This window comes from Suricata suricatta, chromosome 6 (assembly GCF_006229205.1).
Source record: "Suricata suricatta isolate VVHF042 chromosome 6, meerkat_22Aug2017_6uvM2_HiC, whole genome shotgun sequence".
NCBI classification, from domain to species: Eukaryota; Metazoa; Chordata; class Mammalia; order Carnivora; family Herpestidae; genus Suricata; species Suricata suricatta.
This window is the reverse complement of record NC_043705.1, coordinates 35,363,697-35,383,541: the sequence shown is the minus strand read 5'-3', so window position 1 is coordinate 35,383,541 and position 19,845 is coordinate 35,363,697. Positions and strand designations below refer to the sequence as shown.

Below are 19,845 nucleotides of genomic sequence, written 5' to 3'. Positions count from 1 at the left end.
ATCTGACCCAGCCATCCCGCTCCTAGGTAATTACTGAAGAGACATGACAACCTATTACCCCTCAAAAATCGGCATGCACCTGTTTATGGCCTCTTTACTTATAGTTGCCAACAACTAGAAACAATCGCTTTGTCTTTCACCTGGGGCATGGACAAACATCCATGCCGTGGAATACGGCTCAACAATAAAAAGGGAAGAGCTGCTGATATACCTAACAACATGGATGAATCTCCATTGCTTTGTGCTAAGTCAAGGAAGCCAGACTCAAAGGCTACCTTTTGCAGGATTCCACTGCTGTGACATTCAGGAAAAGGAAAAGTATAGGAGCAAACACCAGATCAGTGATTATCTGCTATTGGGAGTCAGGGAAGGCGCTGACTGCAAAGAGTCAGCATGCTGTTGTATTTTTGGGGGGTGTGAAACTATTCTAGATCTTTTTTTTTAATGCTTATTTTTGAGAGGGGTGGGGTGCAGAGAGGGACAGAAAGAGAAGATCTGAAGCAGATTCTGCACTGACATCAGACAGCCCAGCATGGGGCTCAGGCTCACGAACTGTGAGACCATGACCTGAGCCAAAGTCAGATGCTTAACTGACGGAGCCACCCAGGTACCCTGGAACTATTCTATATCTTGATGGTGGTGTAGGTATACTGTCTGTATTTACCAAAATGTATAGTAGTGGACCTGAAAAAAGTAAATTTTTGCCATATACAAATAAAAACAAGCACATAACAGCTCTGATGGCACTGTGACTAGGAACAATGTCTGCATTCCCCAGAGCACCTGTCTCTCCATTGTTGACCTAGTAAGAGGGCAACATATACTCTTTGAGTTGAATGAGTCAAGTTCTTTATGGTCATTCACAGCTACAATGAAATAAGCTAATTTTTTTTCCTGCTTCCTAATTGTTCTTTCCCCTGGTGAGCACCACCTTCAGCATTTTCATCAGCCACATTGACAAAGGGCTCCGTGTGACTCTTGGTCTGCCCTTTGCTCTGCCAACGTGATTAATAGCTCAGTTGGGGAAGGACTGCACATCTCCTAAATTTGTACCCACTCATTTGAAACAATATCCTTGAGGTTCATTGGGCTGAGCAAGGTTCACACACCCCGGGCAGGCCTCACTGGAGGAGTCCTGAGAAGAAAGGGTATACGTTCAGTGTTTGTATTACCACCTTTTTATTCAGGTGTAATTCAATAAGTCAAGGCGTACATTAACAAGAAAAATCCTGTTTAGCAAAAAAGAAAAAAAACAACCCATGCCACTCTTACAAGAAAGCTTTCCTTCTTTTTAGCTGCTTTGCATAGCCCTGATAATTCAAAACTTGTTTAAAGAGTTCTTAGCAAGTGCTAGTCTTAATGAAATGACTGGAGTCAAAATTTAAGTACTGCTTTAAAAAGCTCAATTTAGATTTCAAGTAATTTTTGAAAATCAGGTTTCCAGATTAGAGCAACCACTTGATTATCTTTCCCCCTCCTAGCAATTAGGAGAACAAATGAAGCAATGGCTAGTTTGATGATAATCTTGAGGGTTCTCGTAATCACTAATTTTAGAGGTGAAGTGGTGGGGAGAGTGTCCAAATGAATAATCATTAAATGTAGAAGTTTTGGAAAAAATAGTACCAAAAAATGGGTAATAAAATCAATGGTGCTTCCCCCGCCCCACCAGAGCTGTGGAGAAACCTCTTGAAATTATGCAGGAGGCCATGCAAGCTCTAAAATGCAAAAATTTAAGTACCTCCTATGTATCCAACTTGGTATTAATCGTAGCTCCTCTCTGGCCTTGGAAACTTAACCACTTTCTCCCCATCACTGTAATTTTCCTTTTTTTTTTTTATTTTTTATTTTTTTAATGCTTTTTATTTATTTTTGAGAGACAGAGAGAGACAGCTGGAGCAGGGGAGGGTCAGAGAGAGAGGGAGATACAGAATCTGAAGCAGGCCCCAGGCTCTGAGCTAGCTGTCAGCACAGAGCCCGACGCGGGGCTCGAACCCACGAACCGTGAGATCTGACCTGAGCCGAAGCCGGAGGCTTAACCGACTGAGCCACCCAGGCGCCCCTGTAATTTTCCTTTTTAATAGTGGCTCTACTGTTAACCTAGGTGCCTAAAGCAGAAAGTGGGGAATGCATTCTTGACCATTCCTTCTCCCTGTTCCTCACTTCTGTCAACCTCCAAGCCCTGTGGATCTACCTCCTAAGTAGTGTTTAAAAAAAAAAATTTTTTTTTTATGTCTTTTATTTGTTTTTGAGAGGCAGACACAGTGCGAGCAGGGGAGGGTCAGAGAGCGAGGGAGACACAGAATCTGAAGCAGCTCCAGGCTCTGATCTGCCAGCACAGAGCCCGATGCTGGGCTTGAGCCCACTAACTGTGAGATCATGACCTGAGATGAAGCCGGATGCTTAATTAACCAACTGAGCTACCAAGGCGCCCCATCCTAAATAGTGTTTGAATCTGTCTGCTTGTTTCTAATCTCCTGGTCCAAGTCATAGTCATCTTCCAGCTGGGCCATGCACCGGCCTCCTAACTGATAATTTCTGCTTTTTATTCTCTCCTCCTCAAATTATTCTTCTCAATGTAGCCAGAAGAGCAGTTTTTAAGAAAACCAGGTCTGGGGGCACCTGGGTGGCTCAGTCAATTAAGCATCTAACTTCAGCTCAGGTCATGATCTCATTGTTCATGAGTTTGAGCCCCGTGTCAGACTCTGTGCTGACAGCTCAGAGCCTGGAGCCTGCTTCAGATTCTGTGTCTCCCTCTCTCTCTGTCTCTCCCCAACTCATGCTTGCTCATACATGCTCTCTCTCTCGCTCGCTCTCTCAAAAAAAAAAAAAAACCATAAAAAAAAGAAACCCAAGTCTGATGGAGTTACTGTGTCCCTTAAAATCTTTCAGAGTGTCTACTGACTTCTGGATCAAGTCCAAACTTCCTATGATATGGCAGAGACCAGCATACTTCTCCGATGGTCCTTGTGCTCCCGTGTATTTCTCAGCTGCCTGGAAGACAGGTGGGGCTAGGTGACTGGTTCAGGCCGATGGGCAATGAGTGGAGTGACAGGTGTCACTTCTGAGCTGAGGTATTTGCTGATATCCAGCTCCATTTCCTTACTCCTCCCCTGCTATAAAGACTGGGGAAGTCCATAGTTCCACACGGCAGTTACAAGGTGGCCCAGCCTCCTTGTGGGTTTCTGGAGTGAGTATGTGAGCACAGCTTCTCACTGTTCTTGCGCCAAACATGTAATGTGGGTGAGAATAAGTTTTTCCTTGTTAAGCCACTGGAAGTTTGGGGCTGTTTATTACCATAGCATAACCTCGTTCATCCTAATACTGGATGATTTATAAAGCCCTCAATGACCCATCTCCCACTCACTTCCCTAGTGTACCATGTCATTGTTTTGCTTTCTAAGCTCCAGTTCTATTATTCTTTTGGTCATCTGGGTACACTTCCTCAACCTGCCAGATTTTTGTGTATGTTCTCTCCACTCCCTAAAACACTCTTGCCTCTGTGCTTACCTACATAACTCCTAACCATCTGTCTGATCTTGGCTTGCAAGGTATTCACTAACCCCCTTCCCAGGTCAGTTGCACGTCATTCCCTCCCTTTCCCTTTATGTCCCTCCCCTTCATTCTTTGCATCATTCATCACACTTAACAATTACTTGATTAATGTCTCACTTTACAGTCCCTGAAAGTAGGGACCCATATCTCTCTGTTTCTTTAGAACTTAGCATAGGACCTGACTTAGCAGGTACTCAATGAAAAAATTGTTGAGTGATTAAATATATGAATACAGGACAGTGTCACACTGAATGGTTTGTTTTCTATTATTTTCCTCTTCATTTGTTAAGCTATTTTTTTCTCTTCATTCACTTGTTAAGCTATTTTTTTTTAACAGAGCATTTCTGTGTCAGTCTAGCCTGGGAGGTATAACCAATACACGCCTCAGGTGTTTGGAGAAAAAAGATAATTGAGTGTTCAACTAGTAGTTGGAAATTTTATGGAGAAAGTAGGCTTCTAGTTGAGCCTTATAAAATGAGTGAAATTTGAACAGGTAGAGAGAATTGGGTGTGTGTGCCTGAAAGGGGCCTCAGCAAGAGAAAAAGGACTGGTAATGAGAATACTGTTGACTAGAGATGATAAGATGCCCAGACTCTCTGGACCCATCCCCCATCCTTTCCTTCCATTTTTCATCCCTTCAGCATTGAGTCAGAAGAGCTATAGAGAACCTTGAAAGCTCAGAACCTGCTTTGGCTCTTATGAATCAAAGAACTGGTCTCTATTCTCTAACTCTGCCTCCGGTCTGCTTTCACCCTACCTTCCTTGAGAGTGGAAAACATGGCTTTTACTTCTCTCATAGCTCCCCACTGCTCACTTTTAATGCTTTATGCCTGGTAAGCATCCAATTAATGCAGTTAAACAATGAAATCTCTCTTAAATATGTAATAACCTGCCTCAAGCTAGGGTGAGGCTCCCGGATAGAGAGGTTAGGAACTCCAGGTTATAGTATTATACTTGAGAAACAGGTAAAGGCTAGCATGTGCCCTTCTTCTTCTTCTTCTTCTTCTTCTTCTTCTTCCTCTTCCTCTTCCTCTTCCTCTTCCTCCTCCTCCTCCTCCTCCTCCTCTTCTTCTTCTTCTTCTTCTCCTTCTCCTTCCCCTTCTTCTCCCGCTTCCCCTTCCCCTTCCTCCTCCTCCTCCTCCTCCTCTTCTTCTTCTTCTTCTTCTTCTTCTTCTTCTTTTTTTTTTTTTTAAAGTAGAAAAACCTCCAGAAGTAATATATGCTCATTTCAGAAGATTTACAAAATACAGGTCAGCAGAAGAAAATGAAAATTACCTAGAATCTCACTATCTGGTGATCACCACTGTTAATATTTTTGTACATATCCTTCCTGCCCTCTGTCTATTTATACACACACATATTTATGAAGCTGGTTTAATAGAGACCCATTTGTTTATTGTGGTAAAAAAACATGTAATAGAAAGTTTACCATAACAACCATTGTAAAGCATACGATTCAGCAGTGTTGAGGATGTTCGTATTGTTGTGAAACAGATCTCTAGGACTTCACTTTCTAAATCCGAAACTCTGTGCCCATTAAACTTTACTTTCCTTAACAACAAATCATAAATATCTCCTTATAATAAGCCAAATACTAAAAAATATTGAATATTCTTTAACATTATGTTTAATGGGTATATATATTTTTTCCTCACCATAGTTTTAAAAAACAAAATCCTATGGTTGATTATTTTTATTTATTTATTCTGTTATTATTCTATTAGTTATAACCAGTTAGATTATTTCTGGTTTTTCACCTTTACACACAATGGATGGTGAACACATGTATTTTTGTGTACTTATTTGAATATATGTTTACAATAAACTGTTAGATTGGTCTAACTGCTGAATCAGAGGAGATGTAGGTTTTTAGTGTCATTAACATGGGTTTCTCTGAGTTTGGGTATGAGGCACTGCACAATTTACACTCCCATCAGCAGAATGAAAAGGCCCATTTCCCCACGCTCTTGCCAGCACTGGATGTTATCCTTTGGCATCCTTCCTTTGGAGACTTTAGTTACTTCTGCAATAAAACTCGTATCAAAAAAGAATTTCCCTCAGGCATCCCTATGGCACATGTCTATTTCTGAGTGGGCCCGAGTCAGATGTAGACTTGATGCTCACGTACCTCTACAAACAAGATTGGGAAGATGCCGACTTTATCCCCTAACTTGCCTTCTGCCCAGTTCTCATCCACCCGGCTGATCACGGTGATGATATCGTCCTGAAAGAAAGACAGGTTCATGGTCAGCATTCAGTCTCAGTTTCCAAGTGGTAAAAGCCTTTGGTGGAGATTAGCTTGGATTCCCAGATGGTGTAAGGTATGAGAAATGTAACTCTTCCATAATTTATTTCTAAAATCTCCCTCCGTAAAGGACAGTATTGGGCCACCAAGACCACAAGAGTAGTGGAAGTAATTTGGAGGACCAATGGAACCCAACAGAAAATTTGGAAATGTTTCTAATTTTCAATCCCTAGCAGATTCTGAGCTTTCATTTATATTCATTGGATGGAGAAATCAATATGGGAGCTACAGGGAGATAGATTTTTAGCTTACCAAAAGGAAGAATAAATTTCATTCTTATTTTGAAGACTTTTCAGAACCTATTCAATTTTTAATGTATCATATATAAGGTGGTTTTTATTAAAAAATTTCTTCTTAATAAAAGGTTATAGGGGTGCCTGGGTGGTTTAGTCGGTTAAGCATCCAACTCTTGATTTTGACTCAGGTCACGATCTCACGGTTTGTGGGATCAAGCCCTGCACTGGGCTCTGTGCCAACAGCACAGATGCTGCTTGGGATTCTCTCTCTCCCTCTCACTCTGCCCCTCCCCCGCCTCTGCCTTTCTCTCTCAAGATAAATGAATAAACATTTAAAAAAGTTATATCAAGACTTGTAAAAACATTTGAAAATATAGTATGCAAAACAAAGAATTCTACCACAATATATATACAACCATTGTTAACACCCTAGTTAGGACATTTCCCAGCCAGATTTGTCTCTATGAAGATAAAACATATACAGTATACTTACAAATGCATTGATTTTTTAAAAAAAATTTGCTGAAAACACACACACACAACACACATATGAACTATAATGTTCATAAAGTTTAGATGTAAAGCTTAATGAATATTAAAACTAACATGTACCTACAAAACCCCCATCCAGATCAAGAGACATAGAGCATTTCCAGCACCCACAAGGCTCCTTTGTGTCCTTGGACATTGTCTGGCAGGAAGTAACTACTATTCTGACTCCTAGCATATATACTCATTCTGACTATGTTTGTATTTCATACAAAAGAAGTCATGTAAGACACACTGACTTTTCACTGTATACCATATCAGGAATTCCTTTCCATATCTGTACCTGTTCATCAATCTAAATCTGACTATCCATCCGCTGATTGCTCTGACCTTCTGATCCATGCCCCTCAGCAATGTAGATGAATCAAAATCTAAGTTCGTTACTGCATTATACTTTTCTTAGCTTTCTCTGCCCCTATCAAAATGTACAATTATACATTTATAGGTTATGATTTCTTCAATGCCTGTGTCTACCCCCTGAGACTATAAACTCCATGTGTTCAGGGCCTGTGTCTGTTCCGTTCCTTTCTGTGTCCCTAGCACCCAATACAGTGGTTCCCAGTTAGTGGTCATTTAATAAATTTTTAAATGAATGTGTGCATGCACGAATAAGTCAATGCATGAGTAAATTGTACAATATACTGAGACAGAAAACACTAAGAAGAGAACAGCTTTGGGAGGGAAGGTCTTTGGTTTAATTTGGACATGCTGAGTTTAGAAAGACCATGAAATTTCCCAGTGTAGTCTAAGCCTTTTCTAGCTTCCAGCGTGGCTCAAATCCTTTCTTCTGATTCCCTTATCATAATTTTCCAGTCACATGTGTGTTCTTTCCACTCGTCTGCCAGCTCTGTGAAGGTAGGGACACTGATTCATCACTTTATTCCCAGCAGACAGCTTGGCACATGGATGAGCTCAATGAATGAACAAGCAGGTGGAGTAAGTGTCCCAGTTTGCAAATTCCCACAGAGGGGCAAAAATGAAAATGATGCTTCCTGACTCTGCCTCTTCCGGCAGTTTCCCCAGAGCTTAGCATTTAGTGCCTGGCACAAAGTAAATACTCAATGAATATCTGTGGGATTGTACTGCCCTTCCTCTAAGTGTAATTGAAACACAGATTTTGCAGTTTGGGCTACAGAATGACCTTCCCTAAGGGTCTCACTCTGAGTGGGGTGCCTGGGTGGCTCAGTCGATTGAACATCGGACTCGATTTTGACTCAGGTCTTGATCTCATGGGCCAGCACGGGGCCTGCTTGGGATTCTCTCTCTGTGCCCATCTCCTGCATGTGTGTGCACACTCTCCCTCTCTATCTCTCACAAAACAAATAAATAAACAAAAAAAAAAAGAGGACTCCCTCTGAGGTGCCAAGACAATAATGGCCAGTATTTCAAAATATAGCACACAGTAAGGTTACCTCGTCTGAGGCAGTCTGCAGTAAATCTCATTTCTGGTAGTGGTGGAATAAAAGTGTTTTACAAAAGAAAAGACCTTTCCTGAGCTACTATACCAGCACCACTTCTAGTACTGATGTACTTTTCATAAGCGGCAAAGGGTGAAAATAACCTCAACTTTGGCTTCTCTGAGAGAATGTAAATGTTTAAGGAATCATAAATACTGAATACAGAGAATTAAAGTAGTCGAGACTTTAGCAGAAGTGCTGTAACTTGTACATGGTGAAGATTTATCTGATAAAAAAAAGCAAAAAAAAAATCTTAGAGTAATTAATGTGCTTGGAAAATACAACTTATAAGAGGTTATTTATATATAAAGGTATAATTATGTTGTGTATGTTTGGAGTGTTTCAGATACAATGTTTACAATAAAATAGAATGTTGTGAAGAGTAGAATTAGATGCTCAGAACTTGGTCAGCAAGAATGCCCTTAGATTAAGGGTAAAGAGGGAAGAGTTGTAGTTTTGCACAGTACACGGTCAAAGTGTATTTGTAAACTGTTGTCCACCAGTCTGTCTATCCTGCTACTCTGCCCTTAGGCAGAGACTGGGACTTGTTGAGGCTGCATCCCCAGGGCCTGCAAAGAAGAGGTGTTCAAAAGTGACTAGAATGAATGAGTGAATGAATGGGTGAACTTACTCTTGTAATTGCAATAGAAAAAAGGTTTAAGGATTTGCATCAAACTGTTTCATAGATTTCTCTGGCAACTTCCATTTAGTTTTGGATTATACACACACACATTACATATATACATGCACACATATAAATATTTCTGTGTAAAATATATATACATTTTTAAAATTAGCAAGTATTAAACTCTCCAGGTTGTGGCATAGTCTCTGTGTGGTCGCCGGTGACCTCACGGCTGCCTAGAATCGTACCTTGAGGAAGCTCAGGCAGTCCTGGTTCTCACTCTTGTCTTTGTCCCGTAGGTCAAAGTTGTAGAGGGCCCGGCAGAGCGGGGGTGGCTGTGGCAGCTGCTTGATGACTTCCACAGAGCTGGCTGGGAAGATCCCACTGACTCCATTGACCTCCCCCTGGTACCAGTTCTCATCCAGTTGTCTCCGGAGCAGGATGACATCTCCCTTATTAAACCTCAGGTCACCGGGATTCTGCCCTCTGTAGTTGCATAAGGCCTTTGCTCTTGGCACCTGCAGCGGCACAGACCAGTGAAATATGTACTTAGCTTACGGATTAGAGGGATAGAGGTATGTGTAGCTTTAGTAGCTGATCACTGAGCACCCCCCATGTGCTAAGTGCTGGATCTAGGTGATCTTCTTTAACCTTTGAGATCGACATTGTTATTAGCGTTATCCAAGCAGGGCAACTGAGGCACAGAGTGGTTTAGTACCTTGCCTAAGGGGACACAGGTGGGAAATCACACTATCTGATTTTAGATCCCCTGTTCTTAATCCCTCGACAGGGGACAGGATTTTGGACACAACTGTGTGAACTTGAGTGAATCAGTGACTATTTCTGGAGCCTGAATACTGATTTGGAATTCTGGCTTGACCTCTTTCCTGTCATGTGACCATGATCAAGTCACAATTAATCTTGCATAAATCTATCCATTTATAAAATGGGATAATAATAGAATATGTGCTTTACCAGGGCAGTTGTGAGTACTATATAATATTCATAAGGCATTTAGCATATTTCTTGATACATACATAGTACATAATAAATGGCATCTCTTACAATCATCATCTGTAGGGAAAGGCTAATATTATCAGTTCTACCTACTCTTCGGTGTTGATGGGGAGAAAATTGAGGTGAAAAGTCCCTGAAAATACAAAATGTTGTATGAGGGGCATCTGGCTGGCTCAGTTGGCAGAGCATGAGACTCTTGATCTCAGGGTTGTGAGTTTGAGACCCACGTTGTGTGTAGAAATTACTAAAACAAAGTTTTAAAAAAGAGAGGGAGTGAAAGCGCTCTATGAGAGTGATACAGCATGATCTGTCCTCAGCCTTGTCTAGAAAGTGTAAACCTTGTGAGAGTTTGCATCATTAGGGAGCACTGAGACAAAGAAACAATTAGTCAGAGATCAGTCATCACTTTAAAAAATCAGCTAAAAAGCTGTCAAATTAGTTGTCCGTCTCAATAATTATTTCAGTCAAGTGCATTTTTTTTTTCTAATTGAAACTGGTTTCTACACACTGAAATGGCTTCATTTTGGTCTTGCTTGGCATCAGTTCCCTTCAGGGTCACCTGGCTTGTATTTTATTTTGTGCTTTCCTCAGCAATGGGGTGAAGTAGTCCCCTCTCTCAGGCGGTCTTGCTATTCATAAGGGGATGTAAGCTGGCAGTATTTCAGTTCTCTAAGGATCTTCTGAGGCCACAATGGTGTTTGAAAAAGAATTTCAAGCAGTTTAGGAGTAGAGACAAGATCTAAACAGTCCCTTGCTGACCGGGTGGTAGAGAGGTGCTTGTCTGCTGGCCCCTGGATACAGTAGAGAGAGCCCAGGGAAAAAGAAAACCACAGGAACTAGCTCATCCTTGGGAAACTTGTGGACACGTGAGCAAAGATGTGTGGGCTAGGAGGTTTAGCACGGCATTGTGGAGATTATAAATGGAATTGGTTGAATAAATTATGATACACCCACACACAGTGGAAAACCCTGAAGTCATTAAAATTGATGAGAGAATCTATATGAGAATTACTCCTGATACATACTAAATTTAATAGAAGAGGTTAAAAATGGTTTTGTTTTCCTTACAAATGAAAACTCGGCTTTCCTTGTGAACACACGTGTATATTTTTACCTTGAGCAAATGCTGGAGGCCCATCCCAGCATTTTAAGAGTGATTATTTCTAGGCGGTGATATTTTTGAAAATTAAAAAAAAAAAACGTTTCTCTAAGTGCTCAGCCATGCTTTCTAACTTTTCTACCATGAAATAATTGCATTGTCTATTAAAATTGGATAGTATAAGGGTGCCTGGCTAGCTTAGATAGTAGACCATTTGGCTCTTGATCTCTGGCTCATGAGTTTGAGCCCCATGTTGGGTATGGAGATTATATAAAAAAGTAAATTGAAAAAAAAATATGATTGTAGAAATAAAACAAATAAAACGGGGGAATGAAACATAAAAGGTATGGAAGCAATTTAGGAAGAGAACAAGCCAAGCTGAGTAGGATCAACAGACTTTACAACTACTTTTTTGGAAAATTTTCTTATCTAAGAAAGAAGCAGGTGGAAGCAGAATGAGAGCAGAGATTTCTGAAGAGAGATCTGAATCTGTTAGACTCCCAGGGTTGGGTATAGCAGGGAACAATTGTGGTCCCTCCATACTCTTTCTCCCAATTGTCCATTGTAAAATAAATCACATTTTGGGGGGTCCACAGCCACCTGGAACACTGGTCACATTTTCTAGCCCCCCGGGAAGTTAAGTTTTGGCCATTGGGGTATAAGTGAATTTTAGGAAGTGTTGTTACTGAAAGAAACTGTGTTTTTTTCTTTCCTTTCCTCCACTTTGCTATATGGAATGCAGACATGATTGCGGGAGTGCTAGCTGCCATCCTGAACAGTGAGGATGAGGGTCACACTAAAAGAGAGAAGGAAGTAGTCTGGGCTGCAAAGCTGCCACACAAGTCCTGGACTACTTTTACTTCCAGACTTTTGTCCATTTTGCTAAATGCCCTATTAGTTTTGGATTTGTAAAAGAAAGGGAGGAAGAATGAAAAAAAAATTAAGAAAAAAGGAATGGAAGCCCCTTTCTTTGACTTGCACAATAAGGATAGTGTCAGTTTATTGAGTGCTCCTTCCTATGGGCCAGGCATTGTGGTAGGCACTCCACACTGTATCTCAATATGTCTTATTTACTCTCATGCCAACCTGTGATTAGAAAACCATGTATCAGAGAAGTTACAAAATTGCCCAAGTTCATGAAGATAGAAAGTGATGGGTTCAGGATTTGAGGTCGCGTTTGTCTATCCCGAAGAGCCCAAGTTAGTGTTTTTCAAAATAAAGGTTCACCTGTCTCAGACTCCTGGGAGATGTTCAAAATTCAGACTCCAGGACTCCATCCCTGATCTACTTGACCAGAATCTCTTGGAGTGTGATTCAAGTAGCTACATTTGCATCAAGCTCCCCCGTTTCCAAGTTTGATACCCTTGTCTGAGTTACACCTTATTCTAACTGAAATGGGAGCAATGGCATTTTGATGCAGGCTTTGTGAATGGCTAAGCTGCCTTTTTTCATTCTTTTCTGGAAGACATTCAGTGCAGGTGGCTATATATTTTAATGACTACTAAGCAAGTATATTAAAACTGAAATGGCACTGCATCTTTTTGAAGATGTATGAACTTTGAAACCCTGAGATAGTTCTAATTGTCTTGTCATCTTCATCTCTTCTCCATCTCCCCTCAGTACAGGTAGATATTATGGAAGCGAACTGTCAATCCATTTTTAACATCTTCTTTCTCTTCAACCTCCCCTGGTATTCTCAGTTCTACATTCATACTTACAGGAACTGTTGACTTCCTGCTGAATAAAGGCTGGTGAGGAGGGTGGGGGCAGAGAGAGGGAGAGAATCTGAAGAAAGGAAGGAAATTAACATTTACCCTGGTACTGGCAGGCCACAGAAATTTGTCTCACATTACAGCTTTCCTGCACTCTCCATGTATAATGTCATTCATATGATCTCAAAATCCTATGAAGTGGATGGTGTCACTGCATTGTATCGATGAAGAAACAAAAGTTCTGAGATGCTCAATGTTATCACGCAGGGTCACGCAGCCAGTGTGTGGCAACCCTGACACTGACTTAGGCTCTTTTGACCTCAAGTCCTGGTGTTTCTATCATCCTCATTCTCTTTCATCCAGCAGAAGTCACCAAGTATGTTTTTCGATCATAAAACTCATTTGGGGCTCTGTTTCATAATAACAATCTGAATATAGTGTGAATGCAATTTGCTTGCTGCTGGCTGCATTAGCATGAATTATTGAACCCCTGAGCCCTCACATAAAAGTTAAGCACCTGAAGAGACTCAGCTGGTTGATTCTATCCGGTTCTCAACTATTCTTTCAGGGGAAAATGACTCTGAGTTCCACATCAGCTATCACCCGTCACATTGTTGGTAATAGCTTTTATCACCCACAATTGTTTTCTGTCTCTATAGGTCTGGGTGGGAGGGGGAATGGGGATAAAGTGGGTGTGGAGGTCTCAAAGTCAAGCCATTACCAAACTCTTTTTCCTGGTGATTTTCAGAAAGCCAGATGATCCAATGGAAGCTGACATGTGCCCCAAAAGCTTTCCTTTTCTGAGATTCAAAAGGCCTATGGTCTGGTACTTTTTCTATTCATTTGTCATCGCAGTAGGGTCTGAGACCCCTGAGGGCCATGGTTTTGATGGAGGAATAATGCATGGAACCAAGAAACAAAGAAGCAAGGTCATGCAGAGGCATTAGCATGGGATGAGGACTGGATGTTTTACGGAAACAATAAATCATGGGAATCTACTCCCGAAGCCAAGAGCATACTATATACACCACATGTTAGCTAACTTGACAATAAATTGTATTTTTTAAAAAGTATGTTGTAGTGATGAATGTTAGTAGTAAAATTATTGCAAGCATTCCTTCTCCGAGGAACCACCTGTTTGCTCTCATCTTCTGAATGGCATACCATTCACTCTGGTCATACACACACAACGGGTATGTGGCTCAGGCCAGCCAGGGCACCCAAAACTCCCTAGCATAGTGCTTTGTACAGAGTAGTCATCTGCCACAAACAGGGCCAACCAGAATCTTCTCAGAGGTTTTTTTTTTTTTAATGTTTTATTTTATTTTTGATACAGGGAGAGACAGAGCATGAGAGGGAGAGGGGCAGAGAGAGAAGGAGACACAGAACCGGAAGCAGGCTCCAGGCTCTGAGCTAGCGGTCAGCACAGAGCCTGATGCGGGGCTCGAACCCACGAACGTGAGATCTGACCTGAGCCGAAGTCGGAGGATTAACCGACTGAGCCACCCAGGCACCCTTCAGAGGTTTGATATATACATGCTCTCTTGGATCATATGCCTTGAGGAGATACACCTTGGAGTATTAGTGGTGACCAGTAGACACATCTTCCTGAATGAAGTCACAGGAAGCAGCAGAAATAGAGGAATGGATAGATAAAAGAACTAGATAGAAAAGAGCCTAGACAATAAAATTTGAATGCCTAGATCCAGCTGTGCTTGAAGGATATTTAGTCAGATAAGATCATGTCTGCAATGTTTTCTTTATTACTTAAACTACTTGGGAGTTACTTTCTGACACTTGAAACCAAACAAGTCTTGACTAGTACATATTAAAAACCCAGAAACAATAAGACTGCATAACAATGGAATAGCCAAATAATAGAACTGAGAAACAGCAGGAAGTCTATTTGCCAATAAGCTCTGAGCTTATTTCCAATTTGAAAATACTGAAGGAGGAATGCCGATGATAGCAGGGTCAGAGAAAAGGAGCCCAAGTGGGACAGAACCACCACTGTACAGAGGAAAAGTTCCAGCTGGGATGAGAACTCCATGTGCTACTATGTACTGAGCTCTTCACCATGTACTGGTGACACTCCCCACTAGTTTAGAAAGGGTTTGACCTGCTTCTCTCTTCTCCTGGCATCAGATGGAGCCAAAATCAACATGTGGAGCCAAGTGATTACCTCCCTGAGCTGGTCGTGAGATCACCCATTATTGGAGAATGGAGGCAAGAAAAACCATCCTGGCCTTTGGCTTGAGTTATTATACACTAGGCTATGAATTCTCTGCTGGAGAGTTCAGATGTGTGTAAAGCACCTCTGTATCTCTGTCTCTGAGACCTGGAGACAAGCAGGTATTTGATAAATGCTGGAAGAATGAATGAATTTGTGAATTAATCAGGAAATATCCAGAAATTGCCATTCCTGGAGGAAAAGGATATGTGCCAGGTGAATAAATATGACTGATAATAATAATTTGAAAGTAGGTTTATTGGCATAAACTGGGAAATAAAGAAAGGATGTTTGGACCATATTTTCCAAATTGTCCTAAATTTTAATAATTTATCTACACATCCTCGGAAAAGCATTCCATACTCAAGTACAGGAAACAGTGAGTTAAAAAAAGTCACATAGGTTTCTTTGCTGACTGGCTTCTCAGAAGCTTTATCTGCTAATGTCATTCTGTATTTGCATCTGGACCACTCTGCAGGATTAGCAGAACAGGCCATGGGAATGCTGGGTAAGATAAATGCGATTTTACTCTATCAGTGAGACAAAGGGTCAACTAACTGTCCTGGATCTCAACTTCCTAGCTGCTGCTTAGCCAATTGGACCACCCTCCCTCCCTCCCTCCCCATGGTAATCTTTTTAAAGATAATTTTGGGCATTGGAGTGTATGTTAGAAAGTGCTGGCTGGCCCTTGTGCACGTGCTTTGTCTCCTCTGGTGAGAAGGGAGGCTGTTCCAGTGCCCAACAGGATCAAGACCATCTGCTAGTTGAGGATTTGAGATCACCAGAAGGTTCATAGTATTATGCTTTTCCTAAGTGGAAACCTGTGAATCTGGGCCATTCATACTTGAGGCTATGCTTATGAGACACTCTTTGTGAGTTACTTTCTTCATAGAGAATTTTACTTGTTTAAGGGAGATACAAGAGTGCAATGGAACATAGATGTTAGCATCAAGTAGGATGCCTGTTTGCATTCTGGCTCTTGTAAATTTGACTAAATCACTTAGCCTTCATGATCCTTAGTTTAGATTAGCCACAAATTGAGACTAACACTATACCTCTCTGTGCAGTACACTCAGCGAGTATGGGTTATTCAAACCCTGCCTATTCCAATGAAATATTTGGCAGTTGACCTGGGTGATAGCCTCTAAGCCCTGGGAATATCCTGCCTGTTTAAGAGGGATTTTGTGTACTTGGGACCTTGGGACACATCGGACAGTCTAAGCTAACACTGTGATTTATGGTGAGAGGCTGGAATCATGCGCTGGTAGAACCTTGACCTCTGGAGGAAATAAAGACTGAAGTCAACCACAAGGGAGGCTGGTCATGCCTACCTGATTGGCCTCCAATAAAAACCCCAGACATCAAGTCTTGGGTGAGTTTTCCTGGTTGGCAATACTTCATGGGTGCCACCATACATTGTCATTGAGTGAAATAAGTGTTGTCTGTGGAACTCCTTTGGAAGAGGACCACCAAAACCTTGTGACTGGTCTTTTCTGGACTCTGCCCTAAGTGTTTTTTTCAGATTCTGACTTTAATATGTCTTCTTTCACTGTCATAAATTGTGACTGTGAGTGTAACAACATGCTGAGTTCTTTGAGGCCTTCTAGTGAATCACTGAATCTGAAGGGGTCTTGGGGACCTATGAACACACTTATTCCTGGGTTTGCTAGGAGGACTAATGAAATAAATCACAAAGAGTGTTTGTAGGATGCTTGGAAAATAGGTGTTCAGTAAATTTTGCCCAAAGGAGGAGAGGAGAAATGAGCTTGCTGTTACATCTTCTGGCCTGACTTTTCCAGTCCTACTTGTCATTCATTCAATAAATGATTCATTTAAATGCCAGGTATTGTCTAGTTGTGGAAACAAAGATTAAACTTATAACTAAAGATACAATTACAATTTGGAGTAAGTGTTATGGAGGAAAAGAATAGGGCGACGAGAAATGGCAAGGGAACCAGTGTAGGGAAGGTTCTTTTTATTGGTCCTGTATCTACATCCAGAAGTCCATTCTGTTCCATGACTTTTGTCATGGATCTTTCTCTTTATATCATCTTCCTTTGGTCTTTTGTCTCAGACCTCTCTCCTTCCAGTCCTGGGTACAGAGCTGTGACACTGAAGTTTGATATTTTTCTTTGTTATCTATCTCTTGCCACTTTTAATCAGTGGGCAAGGCATTCTTGCCTTCTTCTCTCAATCAAATATCAATCAAGTACCAAGGATATGCCAAGCTTCTTTCCTTTGGTTCCTCCTGCCTCTTTCCTAGGTTATCAAGGGTCTTAGAGCAGGAAAAAGTATGAGAGGCAGAAGTTCATGCCAGGGGACAGAGAAAGAACCATTCACAATCCTCAGCCCCATTTTAGCTAAGGTTACCCTTAGCATGCTTTTGTTTTTCTCCTGTAAACATTTCTTTGAGATTGCTTTGAGGTAATCTCATTCTCCTATCATAGGAGGTAATCACAGATATGTTCATAGCCATATCCCTGACTCCTAACATAAGCTGGTTCTTAATAAATAGCATGGGATTGCTTTTGAAATGGGCTGGGTGCCAGGTCCCAGAGCTGCTCAATGGGATAGCATGGAATTCTCTAGTGAATCAAAACGTTTCCATTGTAATCTCTTTTCCTAGGAGAGCATAGGCACCTGTGAGGAAGGGCCAGAGGTACCTGGGAGGCTGACGGACAAGGCGGGGGGCAGTATTATCATACCCTAGGAGGAAATTCTGCTCCCTTCCATTATCCTTATTTCCAGAGTGAGCTTTTCCAACAGGTGTGGCACATGGTGAATGAATCTCTTTCCATATGACTTAAAAGCCTGAGCCAAATCCAGCATGCAGAGGGAGGAAAGATGATTCAAATGACTCTCCTACCATCACCACCTTCCTGGCTGAAGAAGAAAAACATAAAAAGCTCTGCTTACATGTACACTGGCTTCCTCCCCCAAGCTTTTTTTCTCACCGTCATGTGAAGATTTTTGCAGCTGACGGAGGAATGGCCAGGGACAATATAACCCAGGCAAACAGCAGACATTTCTGAGGCTGAGGCCATATGGTTGGGAGTTGGAGGTGTAGTCTCTGGAATGTGATACATAACTTACAAATTTGTGTCCATGAGTGAGGCTCTGAACCTCTCTGAGCCTCAGTTTCCTCAACTTCAAAGCAAAGACAGTAATTCTTACCATTCCTCCCAACTCTAAACATAATAGGATCCTAAGGTGAATGGTTAAAGCTCCAGGAATACCTTTAAAACGTTCCAGAAATAAAGGTGATGGATGCGACAAAACCAAATGAGCAAAATGTTGGTAACTGTTGACATGTCAGTCATGGATAAAAGGTGATTTATTATGCTACTGTTCTCTTTACTTCTGTGAATGTGGTCCCTCTTAGAATTGCCAATGAAGCCAAGGACTAGCAGGACAGGCTGTGGTGGGGAGGCATGAAGTGACCGGAGTGCTCCCAGACCCTCGGTGAAAATGACTTCAAAGAGCATCATTGAGATGGCTGAGCTTGCCCTCTACTGTCACAAGTTACATCTTGATTTCAGTTTCTTTCTTAATTCATCTCAGTCTTGTAAGACTTGCACGTTGTGTGTGTGCACACCTACTAGCACTTTAATTTGGTGATACCAAAGAAAACGCCTGCATGACCCCTGTTGAAAACAGCAAGCTCTGGAAGGTTTGAAATCTTTTCTTTCATTTAGGCTGTCTTTGAAGCCAAGATTTTCATTATAAGGACCTTCAGCAAATCTGCCGTTTGTCTGCCTCTGTCAAATGAAAATTTAGAGCATTCCTCTCATTTATACCAAGTGGGACAGACATGACCTTGGAGAAGACGTACCTGCCTGCCTATAGAGCCGTTCCCCATGTAGGAGTGAGTGATGCTGGAGACCTACATGTCATCTGTTGCACTGGGCAGAGAGTCATTTGTGAAGAAATCCCAAATTTAGGAAAACCTTCTGAAAGTCCCTGAGAAATTGAAAATGTCTCTGATGATTTAAGCTCTAGAAGTATTCCAGAAGTTATCTGCAATCCTTTTTCACTCTGAGATAGAGCCCATATCCTCCTAGGAATGTGAGATTCTTCAAACTATGGGAACAGTTTTCTGTTTTTCCCCATAAAGCCATACCCGGATAGGTGCCAACATCTTTGGTATTGCCTCTCTGTCTTCAGACCGTCTTCACTGTCTCCTTTTCTTGTGAGCCATTGCACCCGGCAGCCCTGCCAGGCCCTGTCACAGCACTCCTCTCCACATGGTGTAATTGCTGGTTTCCTTGTATGCTGGCCTCCAGACATTGAACTCTGTAGCAGCAGGGCCTATGGCTTGTTCATCTCTATACCCTGGACTACTGGCAAAGTGATGTTATCCATGCATTCATCCAACTAAAATGTATGGACACACCTACGGTATATAAGGTAGGCATGCTCTCTGCCTTTACGGCAGGGAGTTTACATTCTAACAGCACCCAGTAAGCTCAGTAAGTACTTGTTGAATCTATAAATGAAACATGCAAGTAAGTAAATAAATAAAGAAAACACTATATCATGCCATTTAACCTCAGTTCCAACTTCAGTATTTTGCCATCGCTGGTCGTGAGGTAAATTTCTAACCTGCTCAGGTACTTATTTTTCCAGGATTGGGAGTATGCAATAGTATTAGCCTTAGATATCCACAGATAAATATAGTATTTTTCTAGGTCATCCTTTAGAAAGGTCCCATTGTTTCAAATATGTTTTGAGCCATATCCACATCCCTGTTTTTCCAGTAGGTACCTGCCTTAGAGACTCCCACTGTCGAAGACTCTTTCCCACATGTTCTCTTCACCAACTATATAATCTCCACTGCAAGCAGCCATGGTGAGTGACAAAAAGTAGCAGCTGGTGGCTCCAGGAAAGGGAGCAAGGAGATATCTTTTTCTGCCTATTCAGAACATTGAAATCCAATTTATCGCTGGCCCCAGGAGCCAGAGAAAGCAGCTCTCAGCAGCTGTTGATCTGGGAGGCTCCAATCTCACTTCTGTGACCTGGGTGTCACTGACACTCCTTGGGCTCATCTGGGGATGGGCTGGCCT

The 19,845-nt window shown here is 41.7% G+C and overlaps 1 protein-coding gene across 2 annotated transcripts in view; it reads right to left on the bottom strand.

The window, feature by feature from the left end:
- SH3RF2 (SH3 domain containing ring finger 2) overlaps window positions 1-19,845 on the bottom strand; it is a 119,377-nt gene that overhangs the window by 46,613 nt on the left and 52,919 nt on the right. For both annotated transcript variants that reach the window (XM_029942179.1, XM_029942178.1), the window contains exons 3-4: window positions 8,973-9,242; window positions 5,681-5,776 (exon numbers count right to left, since the gene is read on the bottom strand). In XM_029942179.1, the coding sequence (XP_029798039.1) occupies window positions 5,681-5,776; window positions 8,973-9,242 (366 nt within the window). The remainder of the gene's footprint in view (window positions 1-5,680; window positions 5,777-8,972; window positions 9,243-19,845) is intronic.